General features: G+C 34.1%; 1 protein-coding gene across 1 annotated transcript; it reads left to right on the forward strand.

Annotated features, from left to right (window-relative positions):
- The first annotated feature begins 1,000 nt into the window (after positions 1 to 1,000).
- Positions 1,001 to 10,696, forward strand: LOC130714250 (protein TONSOKU). The gene is made up of 20 exons (XM_057564143.1): positions 1,001 to 1,334; positions 1,657 to 2,451; positions 3,169 to 3,345; positions 3,784 to 3,875; positions 4,415 to 4,513; positions 4,718 to 5,160; positions 5,242 to 5,273; positions 5,360 to 5,587; positions 5,716 to 5,869; positions 6,629 to 6,745; positions 7,016 to 7,116; positions 7,247 to 7,370; positions 7,652 to 7,764; positions 8,221 to 8,332; positions 8,569 to 8,673; positions 8,750 to 8,816; positions 8,924 to 9,044; positions 9,156 to 9,323; positions 9,729 to 9,846; positions 9,930 to 10,696. The coding sequence occupies exons 1-20, from the start codon at positions 1,071 to 1,073 to the stop codon at positions 10,448 to 10,450; spliced, it is 3,951 nt and encodes a 1,316-aa protein (XP_057420126.1). The 5' UTR covers positions 1,001 to 1,070; the 3' UTR covers positions 10,451 to 10,696.
- Positions 10,697 to 21,103: the final 10,407 nt, after the last annotated feature.

Raw genomic sequence — 21,103 nt, forward strand, 5'->3', positions numbered from 1 at the left:
ACGGCGTCCAATATCATTTTTTTTAGTGTCAATTACCAATTTAATTTTAAGTTATCCTTTGCACCGTCCAATATCTGGTTTTTAACTAAGTTGGGTTAACATATTTGTTTCATTCGAAGTTGAGGTAAAATTGACCTTAAACCTTCTGTAAAAAAAAATGACCTTATCGGATTTCTTTAGGAAAAAAATCCCAGTCAATTCAAACCAAATTGATTTGATTATTTTTGTAAGCTTTTATATCTATTTTGTCATTATCAAAATAAAATAAACCTATTTTGTCATTATCCCCCTCCTTCATGGTCTACCATCAACACCCGCAATAATCTTTTTAACCCTTCTCTTTGAGCCATACACCATTTCCAATCCTTATTGACCCTTTACTGAGCTCTTATGCCATTTTCATCCACATGTCATCAACTAACATCATCAATCCTTTATATAGATGGTTTTTGTCTTGAGAATAAAAATATTTGGAAATGTATAAATAATCTTCAATCGCATGGACATGTGAAAATAATGTAAAAAAAACATATTTAATATATATTGGATAAAAGTTTGGGTGAGTTCGGCTCTGGTCACCATTACAGGTCATGACATGTATCCTGAACCATAGGTCGCTTACATACAGATTACTTATCATCCATCAAACACAGTCTTTAAATAGATAGTAATAATTGAGTATAGTCCTTATAAAGGGCAATGCTCAATTCTTATGAACTAACTAAACATGTAATTGTAATTTTAAAATAAAGTCAATGTGCCAATTACTCAATTTTTTTTAATGGTGACTAATAAATATGAAAAAAAAAATTTATATTCAATCGTTTGAAACTTTTCTTAAATTTATTTCTCTTGAAAATATTCAGCACATACAAATATTTTGTTATTTCTCTTGAAAACAATAAGTGTTTTTTTGGCGGGATGAATGAAATTTCATTTAAACCTGGAAATAAAAGAGGGCGCGGAACTAAAGTAACCTCACTTTCACCTTTGCAAATTCGAACCTCACAAACGAAGCAGAGTTTCAGTCTCAGAGAACCCAAAGCGACACCGTTCACCGTCGTTTCGAGATGGACACAGATCTGAAGTCGGCGAAGTCCGCTTACCGGAACGCCAAGGCGGAGGGCAACCACCAGGAGGAGGCGCGGTGGGCCAATGTCATCGGCGACATATACAAGAACAGAGGAGAGTACACTGAAGCCCTCACCTGGCTCAAAGTCGATTACCGCATTTCGTTGAAGCACTTGACCGAGAAGCACTTGCTCCCAACCTGTCAATCCCTCGGTGAGATCTATCTCCGCCTCGAACGCTTCTCCGATGCCCTAACTTACCAGGTCAGTGCTCCGATCAACACTTGTAAACTCGATTTTACGCGATTGATTTTCACTTTATCAATTTGATTCTGATTATACGTGAGTTTGAAGTGGTTTAGAAATTGAAAATTTCAATCCAGATACGAGCATTTTCTATGTGTTTATATTGCAGAAAAAGCATTTTCGATTTCAGGCGATTGATTTTCACTTTGTGAATTTGATTTTGGTTAAACGTGAGTTTGAAGGAGTTTGGATTGGTGTAGTTCATGTTTAGGAATTGAAATTTTCAATCCAGATGCGAGCATTTTCGATGAGTTTATATTGTTGAATTTCTCGATTGCAGAAAAAGCATTTAGATCTTGCGAAGGAGGCTAGTGACCTAGTTGAGCAGCAGAGAGCAAGCACGCAGCTCGGTCGAACGTATCTTGAATTGTTTACTAAATCGGAGTATGATCATCATTCGATTCGGAAAGCTAAGAAGTATTTCAAGAGTGCAATGGATTTGGCCATGACTTTGAAAGAGAATCGGCCGAATAACAAGTCATACCTCAAGGAATACATTGATGCTCACAACAACATGGGCATGCTGGAAGTAGAACTGGAAAATTGGCATGATGCAATGTCAATTTTGGTTAAAGGTTTGAAAATTTGTGATGAAGAGGAGATTAGTGATAATGATGATGGGCGCAGCAGGCTCCATCATAACCTTGGGCGCGTGTATATGGAATTGAGGGCTTGGGATAAAGCTCGGAAACACATGGAGAAAGACATTCATATTTGTAATAGAATTGGGCATCGGCAAGGAGAAGCAAAAGGGTATATTAATCTCGGTGAAATGCATTATAGGATACAAATGTATGAGGAAGCAAATTCTTATTATGAGAAGGCGCTTACTTTGGTAAGAATATTGGAGGATGAAGAGGCTTTAATGGAGCAATGTAACGAGAATATTAAGATAGTGAAAGAAGCTGTGAAAGTAATGAAAGCAATAACGAGAGAAGAACAAAACTTGAAAAAACTGAAAAGAGATAAAACAAATGCAAGAGGAACACCGGATGAACAGAAATTTTTAGTGCTGCAAAATGAGACACTTGACCGACTCATTGAGAAAGCAGGGATGATATTTGCGTGGGAGAAGGTATCAATCTTCCATCTTTGTGTTTGTGACACAGAAGTCTGTAAATTAAATGTCATGTCTTGCAATTGCTATTTACCTGACAAAATTTCAATATATAAGTTTTGATAAGGCAAGTTGTTTTTTCAACAGATTCGTTTACTACACCAAGTAGGCTTCTTTTCAATCAGAGAGAAGTGTTTTTTGTTGTGTTAATTTGTGCCTATCATGTTTAAGAGACAAATGCTAAACTCACATGGCTCTTTTCCATTATTCATCATTTGACGTTTTAGAATCTTTCTCAACATAGATAAAAAAATGTCTTTTTGGTTTGGTCTACTATTCTTGATTTAAGGAACTAATTTGCACTTGTAGTGTCTAGTTATCAATTAACCGCAAATTTATGAACATTGTTTTAAGTGCATTTTTTTCTTTCATCTTTGCAACTTCTTTAATCAGAAAACCTATGCAAGAACTTACCATTAAGAAATAAGTGAAAGTTAATTCTATGATGTATTGACGCTTGCGATGTTAGCAGCACCAGAAATAGGGTATCAGTATCAAAGTTGCTTAAAGCATGCATCATTCACATGTGTTGCTCTCAAATGTTTCCCTTCATGTTTGATAACTTCATGACCCATTCATTAGCATTATTTGGTGATTGCAGTAAACTTTTGAAGCTATGGTATGTTTAGTAGTTTCAAATGTATGACTTTTCTTTCTAAACAATGTTTTGTTTAGCATTGTGAATTTGCAAAGGAGAAGAAGAAAATAGCAAAAGAACTTTATAATGAGGAAAGACTGGGTGATTCATATCTCAACATTGGAGAATCATACCAGAAGCTTAGAAAGTTTAACAAAGCAATCAAATGGTACAAAAAGAGTTGGGAACAATTCATACAGCATGCTAACTTAGAGGTAAAGTTTTCATTATTCTATGATATAATATTTAAAACTTTTTGTTTGCTTTTCTTCCTTTAATTCAATATATAACAAATCTGAATTTGGAAATAGCATATATGACTTTTTGAAACACTTGTTAATATGAGTGTATTGCAAGTCAGTTATTTACTATGAAGCATGGCCACTTTGAAAGAGAGGAGCTATATACATGTCAGGAAAAATGATTAAATATTCTAAGCCAAGTATAAAACATAGACACCTAAACTAAAACCTACTCATATGTACTTGATACTTACACTCCAGATGGGACCTTCAATTTGTGTGAATGCATTTCAATGCCCTTGCTTCGTAGGTTTCATGGTATCCAAAGATAAATGTAAACTAATACTACCTCTTTGTCTACAACTGGGATGCTCCTTGGTTGATCTTATGCTTTGTTGATAACGATTTTAGGGGCAAGCTCTTGTGAAAATTAATATTGGTAATATTTTGGATTCTACTCAAAATTGGAGAGGAGCATTGGATGCATACCAAGACAGTTACAGGTAAATTTAATTTCTTGAAATTAGATGAATAATTTTTTTTTATCAAGAAATAAATTTGCAATTACAATGTATTCTCCAAGTAGCTAAATTTATGTTGAACACAATAGTTTTCTGTCACTTTTCTCAGATGCTTTTGGTGCAACTAAGTTGAATAAGAGTAGGACACATGAATTATGTGGTATAAATTTGCTTTATATTGTTGGATCACCGCAGTTTTGTGAATCATGTAAGGAAATTACAAGAAATAGACTCCATACTAGTTTCTTTTAATTTTTCTGAAGTTACTTCTTTGATAAAAATATGTTTGGCTGCTATTAAATTGTTTACTTGTGTTGAGAAGTCCCTTATAACTTGGTTTAAATGCCACAATGCGCTTCTAGAAGTTGCAGCTGCAGATGCTGCCAAAACTAGAGTGAAACTTGACTGTCAATGACATGTGTGACTCAACCTTGATTGGAGTTGCTTGCTTCAAAAGAATACATCCTTTGTGACTTTTGTTTCATGCTGAACTGCATTAATTTGTTCCCGTGATATTGCAGAATTGCTGTTGAGGCAAAGCTTCCTGATGTACAGATTAATGCCTTGGAAAATATGCATTATAGCAACATGATCAGATTTGATAATGAGGATGAGACCTGGTAACTGATTCATGGAAGTCTATCTTTATATATACATTTCATCCAATTTCATGGAGTAACTCATGGACTCATTTAAATATTCTAACCTTTTAGAGGCCAAAATCTGGTCATCTGCTAAACTGAATCTATTTTATTGTTTCTGATATTATGGGTCCTTTTTCTAGACTTGTACTGTTGCTTCTTATCAACTGTGATCCTTTACAGGAGGTTGAAACTTCTAATTGATAAGCTGAAGAAACCAGAAGAAGAGCCAGAAGCTAAAACTATGCCAGAGGATCGTTGCTCTGAGACTGATACTGAAGCAGATCATCTGTCAGATGGTGGGTCTGATGATTTCTGCATTCCAAAGACAATTTCTAGGTCAAAATCTCGGACTACTGGAGAAGAGTTTACAGATGACGTGCCTCTAATGTCAATATATCAGTCCATAAAAGGCTCATCCAAAAAGAACACAGACCATATGGATAGTCTTACCAACTCTTCCAAGCAAGCTCAGCTGTCACCCAAAAGTATGACAAATCTAACCAGCAGCCATCAGACGGCAAACAACCGTAAACGTGTTCTAGTTATTTCTGATGATGAGGAGGAGTATTTGAGCAGAAAGGATCATAAATGCCTGATAGAGGACTTCCCCACTTCTGATGCAAGTATGTTTTCCTTGCTTTGCTCTAACCCTAAGATTCCCTTGTACCAAAGTCATGTACTGAATGGTACTTGCCTGATTGCAGTTATTAATAAAGCCAGTCCTCGTAAAGTTCAGGTAAAGAAATCTCCACCTGTTTGCATTTTTGTGAGTTTTACTCAAGAACTATCAGCCTGCTCAGGCTTTGCCTTTTGAGATGGCAGGTTGTCTCTGAATATAGATCCAAATATCCAATTAATGTTGAAGAAAGTAGTAGTTCTTTCAAATGCTCTAGTCCAATCACAGCCGCTAAATCTAGCAGACATTCTGGATCTTTGAGTAATGATATAATTGCTGAAGCGGATTTTCCTAGTGGTTCTAAATGTGACATAGATTCCTCAGGCAAATATAAGGGTGTTGCCCATCCCTTGGTGCAATATCCCCAAAATGATGTGAGTTCTATTGTCATGGATTTAACTTTAATATAGTTGAGCTTCATGCTTTGGCCACATTGTCATGTTCATCACGATTCTTGTGAATGGATACTTTTCTAACCTATGTCCTCCTTTATATTCTCCAGTTGCAGCAACATATTACATGCCGGATTGGGAATGATCTGATTCACGTAGAAGCAGCCTTGTGTACTGCTGATGATCAGTTGAATATTGACTTGTTAAAAGCTGTAGTTCCATGTTTATACTATCTACAACTTCCAGCAGAAAAGAGATCAGAGGGTAGGCAATTTCTGGTTTAAGTGTTTTCTACTTTTCTGTCATTGTTAATAATATTAGCATAGCAGATCACTGGCCAACTTGAATAGACATTTGGTAGAAATTTGATTAAGGGGAAAATGATAGTGGATTTTGGTATCTTGGTTGTGCACATAAAGGATGATAGATGCTCCAGCTCCTCATTATTATGAACACTTCTACCAGGATTTCGGATGAGTTAGTTTTGGTGTGGCTATTGATTGCTCTATCTCTGATATTAAGGTAGAGTAGAAAAGTATCACCTAATGAGCAATGACACAAAAAGCAATCAAGTCTTCCTATGCATTGACTATAGTATACTTAGCTCACAAGATTTTGACCTTCCTATTTTTCACAATTTGTGCTCAATTAAGTAAGGATAGAGGCACAGCACATGAGAAATACATTGTCCCACAGCTAGGTGCAACGTATGAATGCTTTAAAATCAATGTGCATTACTGGTTTTGGCTAAACATGTTTTGGCAAATTCTTGTACTGCATCAGTTGTATGGATCTGGATAAAACTTCTAAATCTGACGCCTGCAGAGGGGACAGGAAGCATTCATATTGAATAGCTGTTGGTGTCTGACTAGTGAATTCATTCTTTACCAACTGCCTTACTATTTAGCACATTTACTTCATAACCTTTCTATTCATTCATTTATTTATTTACCTTCTTATTGCAGTTTCCCTTCAGTTCACCATCTTTTTATGCTGAGTTGACTTGTAATAATTTATGAGTAGGTTTGTTGCCCATAATACAGCACATAAAATGTGCTGGAAGAGATCTAGAATCCTTGGAACCTATTGAAAAGCTTAAGGAACATCTGGGAAATGACACATTTGAAGCTTCCATTGAAGGTATGCAATGCACTATTTATACTTTTTTCTTATTCAGTGATATAACCATGCTATTATCTTTATCTTTGCACAGTTCGCAAATCTAAATTCTTGAATCCCTGCCTTCTACTTGGCTCTTTATATAATCCGAACTCTTATGCCTCTACCTATTTGCTTGATAGATAGTAACTGTAACTAACTAAACAAATACTTTCTAGCTAACTCGGACCCTGTTCCCATTATTCTTCTGGGTCCTATTTAGACACCACATTTAAGTTTTATGTTTTACAGGATGCGTCCAGAAGCGCCTAATAAAAATATACGTAGACTGCTGCACGGAGTTGTCTAAGGTACCAAATATCAAGGTTCTGAAGAAACTTTATAATTTAGAGGTAAGAAAGAGGTTAGCGGTATTAATTCTGTCATTGCCAGAATAAGTGACATATATTCCTTGTCATTTTTGGATGTTGGCTTGAATTTGATTTTTTTTCTTACAGCTGATTTTGGGTTTATTGTTAACAGGTTTCGGATGATGAAATCGTTGTGTCTGACTGCGACCTGCAAGATTTGTCTATAACACCATTGATAAATGCACTGCAATCTCAAAAGGAATTTGCAATGCTTGATATCTCTCACAATCTGTTAGGTACATTTTTTTCTGATTTGCCATCTTTTTGCTTTAGATTCCGGTATATTCCTGTCTGCAAGTTGTTTAACAACCACTCTTTTCTTCTCTTATGCTTCTTTAAGAGGAGCCTTTCTTTTGGTTCTCAAGTCTCATCTGTATTTTATCCACCAAGTAATCCTTTTATTGGCGACTAGTTGAATATTATAAATACTTAAACCATAAAGAACGAATATAAAAAATTATAATAAGTAAAATCTACTGAATAGTTTTTGCCATGTGTTGAATGAATAATGTTTTAGGAAATGGGGTGATGGAAAAACTTAAGAAGGTGTTCAGTGCATTGAACCAATCTTACGGTGGCTTAACTTTGGATTTGCATTGCAATCGATTTGGCCCAACAGCTCTGTTTCAGGTATGTTACCACTTGCAAACATTTTCATTTTTTCCTGTTTGCCTTCTTCCCATTGTTCCATGTTTATAATAGTCGTTCTTTTTAAATGTGAATTTAGGTCCAAGGGTTTAAAATGATGGTTACACAATATATTTTATTACAGAAAGATATTTCCTTAAATTGAACTTGTTTCATTTTAGTATAGCCATAAATTTATTTTAGCTATGATATTTTTCTGAAAATAAAAATCAATTTCCACGTTTCAGATCACTGAAATATGAGCTAATTTCACCTACCTTGCTCCCACAAGGTCATCTCAGTTTTTTTTAGATTGCAATATATTTTACAATAGTGTTCTATCAATTCGATTCTTGATTAATCTGTGATAAAAGAACACTAGTCTCATTTTGCGTGACTTGGATTCCATTTATACCATCCCCAATTTGCTAATAGTTTAACTTTGCTTATTCTTGTCAGATTAGCGAATGCTCAGCATTATTTACCCGACTAGGAGTCCTTAACATTTCTGGAAACCGTCTTACTGATGCATGTAGATCTTATCTTTTGACAATCTTAAAAAGTTGTACAGGTAAGCTGCATGTCCTGATGCTGTGCCACTTTGAATATGGGTTTCTGTTATATCTTGAAGGATGCTGATTACCATGCCCTTCCTTTTTCTACTATCCTTGGTCTCATTTTAAGCTGTAAAAATATCGGTATTTTGAATTTATGCTGTGATGCACTTATGATCTCCCACATGTGCTTGTATGTTGATTTATACTGCGGGTATCTCCATACTTCTATTAACTTGACTCTGTTGCACAGCTCTTTATAGCTTGAACGTAGAGAACTGCTGTATCACGTCAAAAACTATTCAAGAAATGGCTGATGCATTGGACCCTGAATCTGTTCTTGCGCATCTTTGTATAGGTATATTGAATATATCATTCTTTTCAAATCCCTGATACAAGTAACCTCAGCTTAATGGGTAGTCTTCCTCTGACAGGTCACAACAGCCCTGTATCCGTAAATGTTTTAGTTAATCTTCTGTCCAAGCTTTCTACTTTGAAAAGGTAGAATCAATCATACCAGTGTCAACTTCCATCTCTATGTGGCATCTTTACATTATTTGTAAATTTTCAGGGCATACAGAAATTTGAGATAAATTTACCCATTGTAGGTTTTCTGAGTTGAATATGAGGGGTTTAAAACTAGGAAAACCAGTTGTCCATAGCCTTTGCCAGTTAGCTGGGACCTTGACTTTATCAGGACTGGTACTTGGAGGCACGGGTATTGGAACTGTGAGTAAAACCTATCTCCTACAATCTGTTCATTTCGTTGTACCATTATTTTTTATTCCAGCATGCTTACTTCACTTGCTCTTCTGACTGTATAGAGGCGTTATTTTGCAGGAAGGGGCTATAGAATTAGCAGAATCATTGGTCAAAGGGACAGAAGAGCTTGTGAAACTTGATCAATCATATTGTGGGCTAACATCTAAATATATTTTAAACACCAATGTTAACTTTCTTTGTTCCATTGTTGACCTGAACTTGGAAGGAAATCCTCTTATGCGCGAGGTTTGTTCACTGTATCTGAATTTCTATTGCTGATATTCTTGCAAGGCATGTTTCCTTGATTGGTTTAACTTGGATGTTATTAAGTATTGCTGTAACACAGCCTAGAATCTGGCTTTTCAGCATTTTAGTTTTACTCTTGACTCTAGTTAGTAGATTATATAGATCTGGGTATTACTGTTCCCTTTTAGTGATGTTTTTGTGAGTTTAACCAGTTACATTTTTGTTATCTCTGGACATCCAGTTGTACAAGTTGCATAGTATCATAAATAGCCATTATGGGGATTACACATCTTCCCAGAGAATTAATAAACAGAAACAAATCTTTGTTATCATCCTCTATACTCAGATATTCCATAAGGGCCACTAAGTTCACATTGTTTGTTTTAATTTTTTTGGTGAATACAGGGCAGCAACACTCTATTTTCTCTTCTCACAAACACACAGTGCAGTCTCAAAGTTTTGGTCCTTAGAAAGTGTAAACTTGGGTGTGATGGAGTTCTTCACATAATTGAGGCACTGGCAGGTAAAACATGAAATCATGTTTAGTTGTTCGTTCATTGTTTAAAACTGCTACTACCACATGGTTATGTTGTTTCCTTTTATCAGATAACAGCTGCTTGGAGGAGCTTGATCTTGCTGATAATTCTGTTCCAAATGAACTTTCTGCTCTGCAAAATGATTTATCAGTTAGAAGATGCTCACAAAACCAGGACCAGAAACTTGATAATATGAAAGTGGATGATCATCAAGAGGTCATTTGCTCTCTAAACACTGTCTGCAATCAGCTGGAAGTTGCTGATAGTGAAGATGAAGAAACTCCTTTCAGAGTAGAAGGTACTGCTTCTGGAATTGATGACAGCTGTGCCAGTTCAGGTCAAAGAAATTCTTCATCTCCTGAGTGCCATTTCACTAAACAGCTTTCCATTGCTATCGGTAAGGCAAGGAGCTTAGAACTACTGGACCTTAGTAATAATGGTTTTTCTGCACAAGTGGCGGAAGCATTCTATGGTTCATGGAAAACTCTACGACCCCTTTCAAGTCAGAAGCACATCACTGGGAAAATTATCCATTTATCAACGAATGAAAGGAGGTGCTGCGGAGTAAAACCATGCTGCAAAAAGGATTGATTTGTAGCTCACATGAGTAAGAGGGAATTCTCCAGTCAATGATGTCATTTTTTGTGAATAAAAAGGGGTTGCTTAATTAATAAATTTGTTCACAATCAACAGTTGTAATTTATGCATGTCAATTGTAAGTAAGTAGTACAGGTCCTCTAGTTTCATTTATTATGTAGAACACTGTTCTAATGCATCCATCTCAATTTCATGTATATAATACCAGTAATGTTATACTATACTACTATTTGATGATTACAGTTACAGCTTTAGATTTCATTTTAGAATATTCTGACTCAATCATCTTAACATGGATTAAATTTCAAATTGATAATTTCTGTTGCTCAAAGCATCCGTTAATTTTCTTATTACCCCAAAGCTGTATAATGAACTTTGACATTTGAGTAAAAGTAATGTGCTATAATACAACTATTGAATGATTCCCACACATGCTTAATCTTTAGCATTATTTGAGCACAGGAATGGATTATCAGCAAGTATAATTGATTGGTGTAATTGAGTTTCATCATCAGATAACTATTCAGTATTCTTTTTGCTACATGCACGGGGAAAGGGAGCTCAGTACTTAGTGCAACGTATTTTCTCTGATACTTTCATTATTTCACTAAATCTATATGGTTTTTATCTTTTTCTTTTCCATAATTGCTTTAATTCTGGTACAATTAATAATGAATATCATTGCTAATTATGTGTGGGCTTGAATATCATTGGGATAATCACTGTTGGCGGTGCCTCCACTGGGCTTGGTCGCGTGGGTCACTGAATAACTTAATTATTATAAGGTGCCAAGCATGCACATTATATGTAATTTGATTTTTATTTTTGTCAAACTATTTTTGGAACATTGTAACTTTTCAATGTTTCTGTTTTTTTTTTCACGATAAAAAAAGGCAAGAATTGTAGCATTGGTTGGATGCCTTTAACATTGCAATGTTACTCTTCGTAGTTATTAATATAGTCTTCCAATCTTGTACAATGAGTTTTGAACAAACTTTCTAATTGGTTTTAGGAAAAACCCCTTTTCTTTTTCTTCTAAAGTAACTCACAATCGGTAGCTTTCAGATTAATCTCTTAAAGCAGTAAATAGTAGGGAGGAGTGCTAACGTAGTAAATTGCTAGCGTGGTAAAGTGCTAAACTACTATGCAACTCCGTAGATTTGGAACATTGATGAAAAGATACAATTACATTTAAGAAAAATGATCCACTTAATTTTTTTTTATCCGAACAAAAATTGTATGCTATTGTAAAATAAAATGGAAAAGTATATAATTTCATAGAATACTTTAGTCGAGGTAACCATAAGTCCATAACAACCGGGCTGTCCACCAATAACCCAGACAAAATGAAACCATCATTGTAATATTTTTTAGAAAGATGACCCATGCAATCATTTTTTCTTTTTTCTTTTTAATTTTGTATGCATTTATTTATGGTAATCTTGTTTTTATTGGTGTTTTTTGTCAACATGTTTTTACTATGCTGAATTATAAAAACTAATGTACACAGAACTACAGAGTGTATCCTGCAATAAAATGAAATTGAAATTTATTAGTGATTACATAATATTAGTAATGACTAAATTATATTTTACTTATATTTTGAAAATAAAAAATTAGGGAAAATTATATATTAAATATTTTTATTGAAATTTTTTAAATATTATTCAATACATAAAATAGTCGATAACTATTGTTTTAACCGCGGAGGTTAAATCTAAAATTTACTACATTCCATCAGTGAATCATTTGCAACTATTTAATCCTTTTGGTGATATCGAAAAATGACTTGACAATGAATGTCCAGTCCATCATTCATGGGCCTACAATTACAGGGGCCATGAATTGAACCACATATATAAACCCGAATCAAGATCTTATCAAATGAGAATATTGCATTATGACAAAAAAGAAAGACATTACATCATCTTCATCCTTAATAAGATAAAAACATTTTCCTGAAAACGATTAAAGGTAATGCTCAATTGAAGTGACAATATATTAAGCAGTTGAATGTTCATTATTCTCTTCCTTTAAACGACAAACGTGGGAAAAGCTTGCGGTCTTAGGTTTTCAAAACCATGATTAGATTCATCTTTACTTTAAAATTTAAAGAGTTTAATTTCATTGTATTAATGATGTAAAGTTTTTTTACACAGTTAGCCAATCAGATTTTCAGGATATGTAAAAATCTGTTTTTTTTATTTAATTTCATTAATTAATGTGACACATTCTTACAATTTGATTGATCAACGGTGTAAAAAATTGTGACACAATCGGTGCACCATCCTACAAAGTAATGAACTCTCACACTCGAAATTTGAATCCTATAAAATGTGTATTTATTTTTAAAACCGAGCAGCTGATTTAATCGATAAATAAATTCGTTCAAGTTTAATGATTCAATTCAATTGTGGTTGAAACAATAATAAATAATATTTTTGAATATTGTATAACGTATTAAATAATTAATAAAATAAAATGTTTAGAAATTAAGTCATATTAAATTTTAATTTCACATAAAATCTTCACATTGTAGATTTATAAGATAAAACGATAAAAATAATAATAGTTTATGTGCATGAGTATTTTTTCTTTATATATCAGAAAAATAAATTACACATCGGGGATTGATCTCTGAATTTTCCATCTCAAATTCATATGTCTCTCAACTCGATCTTATCACTTGAGCTATCATTTGGGAACATTTATTTAAATTGAATATATTTTAATAAATTAAAAATATAAAATTAGTTTTTTGGATTTTCTTAATTATATGACCAGTTCTGACCGGTTAATAGCACTGGTTTATTTATCCGACTTTGACATGGTTTGGCCAATTTTCAATTCAACCAGACGGACGGTCCGCTTGGTTCAGTCCAATTTTCGAAACCTATTTCTTATTCCCTGCCTAAGTTCATAAGAAGCTTTTTAATTTATATAATTATCTATGGCATAAATGATACTTTATGGCTAGAAACAGGGATCACTGTTCAAGCAGCTGGTAGTCAAATGATAAAGAAAATTGAACTTCAAAGCAGTGTTTTAAGACTCGGCTCGGTCATCGACTCGGTGGGGGTACCGAGTTAATGGGTCACTGGTCGGACCAGTGAGTCATTGGGTTGAACGCTTAACTCGGTGTATATTAAAAAATTATAAAAAAAATCAAATGCAAGATGAAGTTAAATATATAATTAATAAAATACGTTCCTATTCATCAAACAGTTGGTGGTGTAGTGGTAAATCCTTCTCTTTTCTAACCTTAGGTCCTGTGTTCAATTCTCCACTACACCATTTTTTAAAAAAATAACATTATTTTGGTTTAAGTGTCTTAAAGGCCAGCTCCAGCATGAAAAAGCAGGCCCAATATATTCAATAACTGTTGGGCCCATTCAATAACCTGATCAATTCTCAACGAAAAAAAAAAATTGAAATGGGTGACTCGCCGGTCTGACCAAAAACCGGCCGAGTCACCGAGTTAATTAATGAACCGGCCGGTTCAAACCGGTTCAAATCGAGTGGCATGCATAACCGGTCAGATGTGAGGCTCGGACCGGTCAGGTCACCGAATACGGTCCAACCGGTCGGACCGGTCGGTCCGAGCCGAGTCTTAAAACACTGCTTCAAAGGGCCGGAATGAAGGTCCTTATTAAATATATAACAATGGTTAGTCAAGTTTGTGTGGGGCAACATAATACTCAAAATTAGTGTACATGTACCAAAAAAAATTAATGGAGCAAGCTAAGATGAAGGGACCCTACTCAAAGTTGGACTGCAATTAGGGAAATCATAAGTTTCAGACAATTATTTTTCCAGAATTAGCATTCAAAGATTCTATGACATTTCTAAATCACAAAGGAAATTCTGGATAAGGATTTGCATGCTTAGTCGTATAATATAAATAGGAAAGGTACCCTCTAGCCTCTAATATTATTCTTTCATTACCACTTGTACATGGGACATGGAGTGGCGACCTTGAAATACGGAAGATGTTTACTATTTTAATATATATGCTCTACTTTCTTCTAAATTTGGTTAAAAAATCATGTCATTTGTTGCCTGTCATTAAAATGCAATGCACAAAGAAAGTGTGTGTTTATAGGAATGAAAATTGAATCAGGGAAAGTGGGTTTTTAAACCAAAAAAGTTGAAGACTTTCGCAAAAGGGTAATTTAATTTGGAGATCATGCGTCATAGTTAGGTTACATAAGGTATGGGAATGAGTATGGGATAGGATTTATGAGCTGTGTTTTTCATATTTAGAAATAATATATATTGTACGAATTAACCTTTGATGGGATCACAATTGTGTATTTAGGGATTGAGCAATGCAATTGTTGATTGAAATTATAAATCTAATGATGAGAATACTGCTACGGATAATGATCTCTCGTTTCTTCATAATGTTCAGTGGAATCCAATGAAACTTCAATTTGTAGACATTACTATTGGTTAATATTCAAAGTAAAGTATATGCAGATAATATACTTATTCATTATTCATTCTTATTATATTGACATCAGTAGAGAAGGGATACAACATTATTTAAGATTTCTCCAACACAATTTAGAAGAAGAGGAATCCATCAAGATGAGAATATAGTAATAACCATAAACTTTTTTTAATTCAACTTCTTAAATTATATAGCTTTATTTATATATTTATGTTTTAAGGGTAATTTAGTCTTTTGCTACTTGATTATTTATATTGAATTTGTTCTTTTGCTTTGTATTGTAACTTGGATTTATCTTCGTTTTGAATGAAACCATAGCACACACATTCTCCTTCCATAAAAAAAATAGCACACACATTCTCCTATTACTATTTATTTTCTTCCTTATTATTTCTCTTATTTCTTTGAAGAGTAGTTGCTTCTCAATCTTCTACACAAGGTGAGTATATTTTTTTTGGACACATATTTTTTTTTTCTCCTAGGGTTAACTCAAGTGGTTGATAAACTAAGGAAAATGAAGGGATTTATAGGATGAAGGTTGATTTCCAAATTTGGTAGTTGCTATTGAATAAATTGTTGGGACTCAGCTCATCAAAACTATATAAGTTCTTAAAAATAAATTATTCAAGAAAAACTTGTAAGTTTTCTCCCCCAAACTTTTTCACCAAATCCGGTAGTTAGTTGCTTAAGTCCACAATTTAGTTCAAGTTTGAGTTTAAGTCAGTTGTTTAAAGCAACTAAATTAGAAAATTGGACTTGTATAACCCTTAATCAGAATGATAGTATTGTAATTATCATTAAATTTTCATGATGCCATAAACAGTAACTATACATGCTTTATGTCTAAACTTTTCCTCCCTTTTCTCAAAAGAAGGTATGATGGCATGAAATTATAACCCATACCAAAGTTTTGGGCGTTAATTGAGTAAACAAAATTCGGTGGTTTTTCTTTTCTTTCTTACTTTTCTTTTCTTTGTACTCATGTATATACAAACAGTGAACCACTCGTGTGTGATGTAATATAAAGTACGGATAGTATCCCTGAAAATCTTAAATCAATTATTCAACACTGTTTCATACACTACACACACATTTTATTGATTATTCATATCAAATCAAGAGGAAAATAATATATACACGCAACCGCACGCACCACATGATCCTGAAAATCACCAAACCTGATCTCAATGGTCCTTGTACTCAGGTTATTTCAATGGGGTAGGTAATTTGGTACCAGCCTTGAGTTGTACTAACAATGATCATGGTTAGTTATATTGATTAATCACTAATCTAATTAACCTTAAAAAGATTATCCAAAGATTCAATTTCATTTGTACATAACTCATGGATTATGACTGATTGAGAATGTTAATCACTGATTTTACTTGCTCCAAAAGACAACACATTATCCAATACTAGTGCCAAAGTATGAATATACACCAGAACAATACTAAAAATTTGAAACTATATAACTGGAAATTCTTTGAAGCTTTTGATGATTTCATTCTCTATATTAATGGATTCATTCACACTACAAAATCCAAGGATAGAAGAGAAAATTAGAGGACAAAATCAAACACTTTCTCCTTTCAAGTGAAAAGGAGAAAGAAATCATACCCATATTACATGCCCTGAAACAAAATAACATGACCAAACATACAAACAATGAATTACTCATTAAGACCCCTAGCCATGTACATTAGTTAATTGCCTTGTTTCTTCACAAAAGAGAAGCAAGAAGAAGAAGAAGGAGAAAAAAGAAAATATAAATAAGAACCCCAAAGCTATCACCTTTGTCCAAAACTACTAATCTGCTTCTTCTTCTTCAGGGTGATCTCCAAGTACTTTTTAAACCAATGTCATTGTGTTTCCTTGAAGGAGTGGAATAGGGAATAGGCATCCTCTTTGGCAAGAACCCAAAAAAGTGACCATGGTGCTGAGATTTGTGCTTCAGTTTGAAAACGTTTGAGTTTCTTGAACCATGGCAGTGACCAAATATGAAGACAAACAAGAGAAGCCAGAGAACTAGAAGCAGAGTTCTCCTAAACAGAACCATGGTGTGTTTTGAATATGATCACAGTATCACTCTGTCTCTTGTTGGTGAAGATGAAGTTGAGGTTGATAACTTTTGAGGAAACTGATGTGGAAATTGCAAGCAATTAAACATGGGGTGTAATGATAAGCAGAAACATGTGAGTCTCTCTCAGATTTGAAGGTGAGTTTGTGTTTGAGAGTGATTGAGAGTCAAAAGAATTCAGATGATGCTTCTACTAGGAGTAGAGAATGTTAGAAGAAGCAGAAAGTTGAAAAGGCTGAAGAAAGCTTTTTGGAACGGGTCTTATGGGGTGGAGTGATTATTATAATGAAAAGAAAAAGATAAGTGTATATTTATTTATTTAAAATTATAATAGGAAACAGTACATGAGGTACTGAGAGAAAAAGCAAATAAAAATGGGATTTGTTATTCTTCTTGGTTGAATTGCCTAAAAAAGAAAGGAAAGTTAACATATGGAGTAGCCTCTACTCGCAGTAGATTAACCGCTACGAGATTATTTTAGTTTAAGTAGATGTCTTAAATTATAATTTATTTAAATACTGTTTTGCTAAATATTTGATAGAAAGAGTTTAATTACCTATAATGATTCTACCCGATTCGAATATGATTGACGGAGTGAAAAATGTTTTTAATTCAAACTAGATGAAGCAGAAGGGGGTTATGTGTGTTATGTCATCATTTTTGTGGTTTGGTGAGGTTTTGGCCCCACATCCCCTATATTAATGAAGTGAGAACTGTTGTTTTAGACCCCTCCATTACTGGAAAACTTGTCCATTTTTTGTAGAACATTTTGTAGGGTCTGATTTGAAGCACTTTCCTCTGCTTCTCTCTGTTTAAACCCATTCCCCTAATTAAAGAACCTATGGCTCTATGCTATGCTATGCTGCTTCTGCTGCTTCTGCTGCATTGCCCTGTCATTGTGCAACCACAGTAAGTGAACTCTTACTAACTCATGTACATTTCTGACCATAAACTGTTGAATTTCAGCTTCGACTTTCGATGATGCCTAGATTTTCAATGTTCACAAGAACCATAAGGAGGGGAATGAGGAGCTCCATTCATTTATCCACTTGGTCACTCATCACAACTATTTTTCTTTGGCCAAAACTATTCAAAACAACCAACCCCACTTCCCAAACTTAATGCAAGTATGGTTGTGAGTTTAACCAAAAGTTCCATCTTTAAATTTGATGAAAAAATAATTTTATAGCATGTTTGGAAATAACTTCATTCAAATCCAAGTTTTTTCACTTTTTAATAAGGGGTTAAGGTCAAGATGAAAGCGCATGTTTTGAGTGACTCATTTATGGCCTAATATGTTATTGATGAGCATATACTAAGGCTCAATACTTTTGGAACATATAAATTTGTAGTGGTTAAAAACCGTTATAAATCTAAAATTTCTAAAGGATTTTTTCCTCAGCCAATGTCTATTTTCGACAATGACTTCGAATCATAATCCCATTGAATAAGGGGAATGATTATACACCTTCCTCAATGGGATATCGTTGATTTTAGGATTAAAGAAAAGTAGTTGTGATAAGAAAAGTCATGCTCTCTTTGTACCAAAAGCTTGAGTTAGATTATACGTAGCTCAATCCTAAGGGTTCACTACTTCACTACCTTGAACAATACGGAATGTGAAAATTAAGAATGTGCAAGCAAACACATGGTTAATGATTACAGAAATTTGATGATCCAATATTTTATTGATTAATCAAGTTATATTCTAATCTCAAACTCTGTTTTATCCTGGTCAATTTTTTTTGAAGTACTAACATTCGGTTGCACGAATTGAATGCTAGCTCCCACAGATTAGCAGCAAGTAAGTAAAAGACAGAAAAGTGCACGCTCCAACTCCAAGCAGAAGAGAATTAAATGCAATGTCAGGTTCTTTTTGGAGGACCCATTCTTCTTTTCTTCTTATCAAAAGTTCAGCAAGCACTTCATTAACCCTTATAATACCGTGCCTGTGACTGAGCCAGTGCTCCTTCAATGCCTTCCCTCTAGGATGGGGCATGCCTTTGGGGCACAGTATCCCTTGACTGTCTCAGCAAAGCATCATGTTCATGTTGCAATGTTGCATTTCCTATTTCTCACTTTACACTTTTAGGCTGTGACCTTGCGAGACTTTTAATGGCATATAATGCAGATTTCAATTTGTCTCTCTATGACTATTCAAAACTTGATCAGTTTGAAGAAAACAGCATGGTAATTGCATCTCAATAGTCACCATTTAAGACTACATCACTCTTCCATATATGAAATGAAAATGTGATTATTAATTTGATCAACCATGCCCACTTTTCTTCCTATGACGTCAAGGGAGTTGAAATTTGATTGAATTGGATGACCGAATTGAAGGTGGCCCATAAGAAAACAATTGAAGCCTTGTGGCATAGGAGATCAGGCATGCATTCATTACAGAATTCAGGATGCTGCTGAATTAACCATTGGATCTTATTTAGCACCATGGCATATATGCTTGGTAACAATGTAGCAAACAGAGTAATACGTTTCCCTTCCCTCAATCAATTTTAAAATCAAGAAGGTACAAACAGAAAACTTCAGTCTAAAATTGATTATAGTTTTAGAATCAATTTTAGTTTTATTAGCTGCCTTACTGAAAAGATATTAAGCTCGATGCTCAAGGATTCAAGGCTTTTTTGCTTATGCTGATCGACAATGGACTTTACAAGACACATGCACTTCGTCTTCCTTAAGACTTGGTGTCTTCAAGGTGTGCACTATATTAGTGAATCGTAAAAACGTCCAAACTACAAGTACATGAAGGGAGATTGAAGGCTAGGATAAGCATCAATGAGGTAATTAAAGCTTAGCAGTACAAACATATGGCCAACACATGTAGACTAACTGAAAATCCAGAGGAGTTGAGGAGTGAGTCAAAGCAGTTGAGAAAGTTCTATAATCAATTATTAAACCATAATTAATTCATGAGCAGAAGCTTCCCTACATAATTTTTTGGTTCCACAATTGATTATGATAAAAGAAAAATTGATATAATATTTTATTCTCAAAAATGAGAGAATCACTTTCAATCATAAAGTAAGTTATCACATTACCATTTTACTTTATAGCAGACTTGTAAAATGAAATTTCATTAATACTCTAAAATTGTATTAGTAATTTTGTTTGCATATGTGCAAACACACATTCTCATGTACTTTAAAATATAATTAGAGTAAATTACACTCAACTGCCTTGAGGTTTCCTTATATAACACTAAATTTTAAATTTCATCAAATATTACACTTCACTCAATTTTCCTCAAGTAGATAATAATTTTTTTAACAATATTCTCTAACAAAAAGTGGGGTAGAGTGTAGTATTTAAGTAAATTTGGAGTTTAGTGTCATAAAAGGAAACCTCAATGTAGCTGAGTGTAATTAATTAACTCATAAAACTAAATGTAACTCATTTTATTACTTGAGATTAAAATTCATTAACACTACATTGAACTCATATACAAATACTGACTATATAATTTGGTGGTCCTACACTCCTACTTGATAGCTGAAAGAGAGCGTTCAAAGTGAATATGGACAAGGAGAAGCATATACACACCGCTACAGCCTATGGACTCATACTGAACATGCGATGGATCATCAATCAGAAAGTCTTCTCCTCTTACTAGGATCGTCCCATTGATTTGATGGCATGTAAAGATTGGACCCCACTGTTTTGGTTTTGCAAGGCTACCAAAAGCAAATTACAACCTGTTGCCTCACACGTTATCCCTTTGCTTTGTAGCTTTCATGATTCATGATAAGGTACAATTTTCTGGGAAAAATGTTCACCCATGACAAAGGAATAATACCAAAGATCACTTTATCAAGTGAAAAAACTTACTGTTCAAGCAAAATCCATTAAGTCAATTAGTCAAGAACTAAGCACAAGAAGGGTACATATAGTCAAGTCTCTATATATAGGGATATGCTATTAGTGAAGATGTCCTTATGATCTTTCCTTTTCACTATTTATAAGGGGGTAAAGTTTGGTATTTATAGCGATTTTTTACTCCACAAAGCTATTAAGCTTCACATTTCCTAATCATTCTCCTTTCTTGAGTTTTCCATTCTCACAAATATATAGAAACAAACACAGTGTTAGTAGGTTT

This window comes from Lotus japonicus, chromosome 4 (assembly GCF_012489685.1).
Source record: "Lotus japonicus ecotype B-129 chromosome 4, LjGifu_v1.2".
NCBI lineage: Eukaryota > Viridiplantae > Streptophyta > Magnoliopsida > Fabales > Fabaceae > Lotus > Lotus japonicus.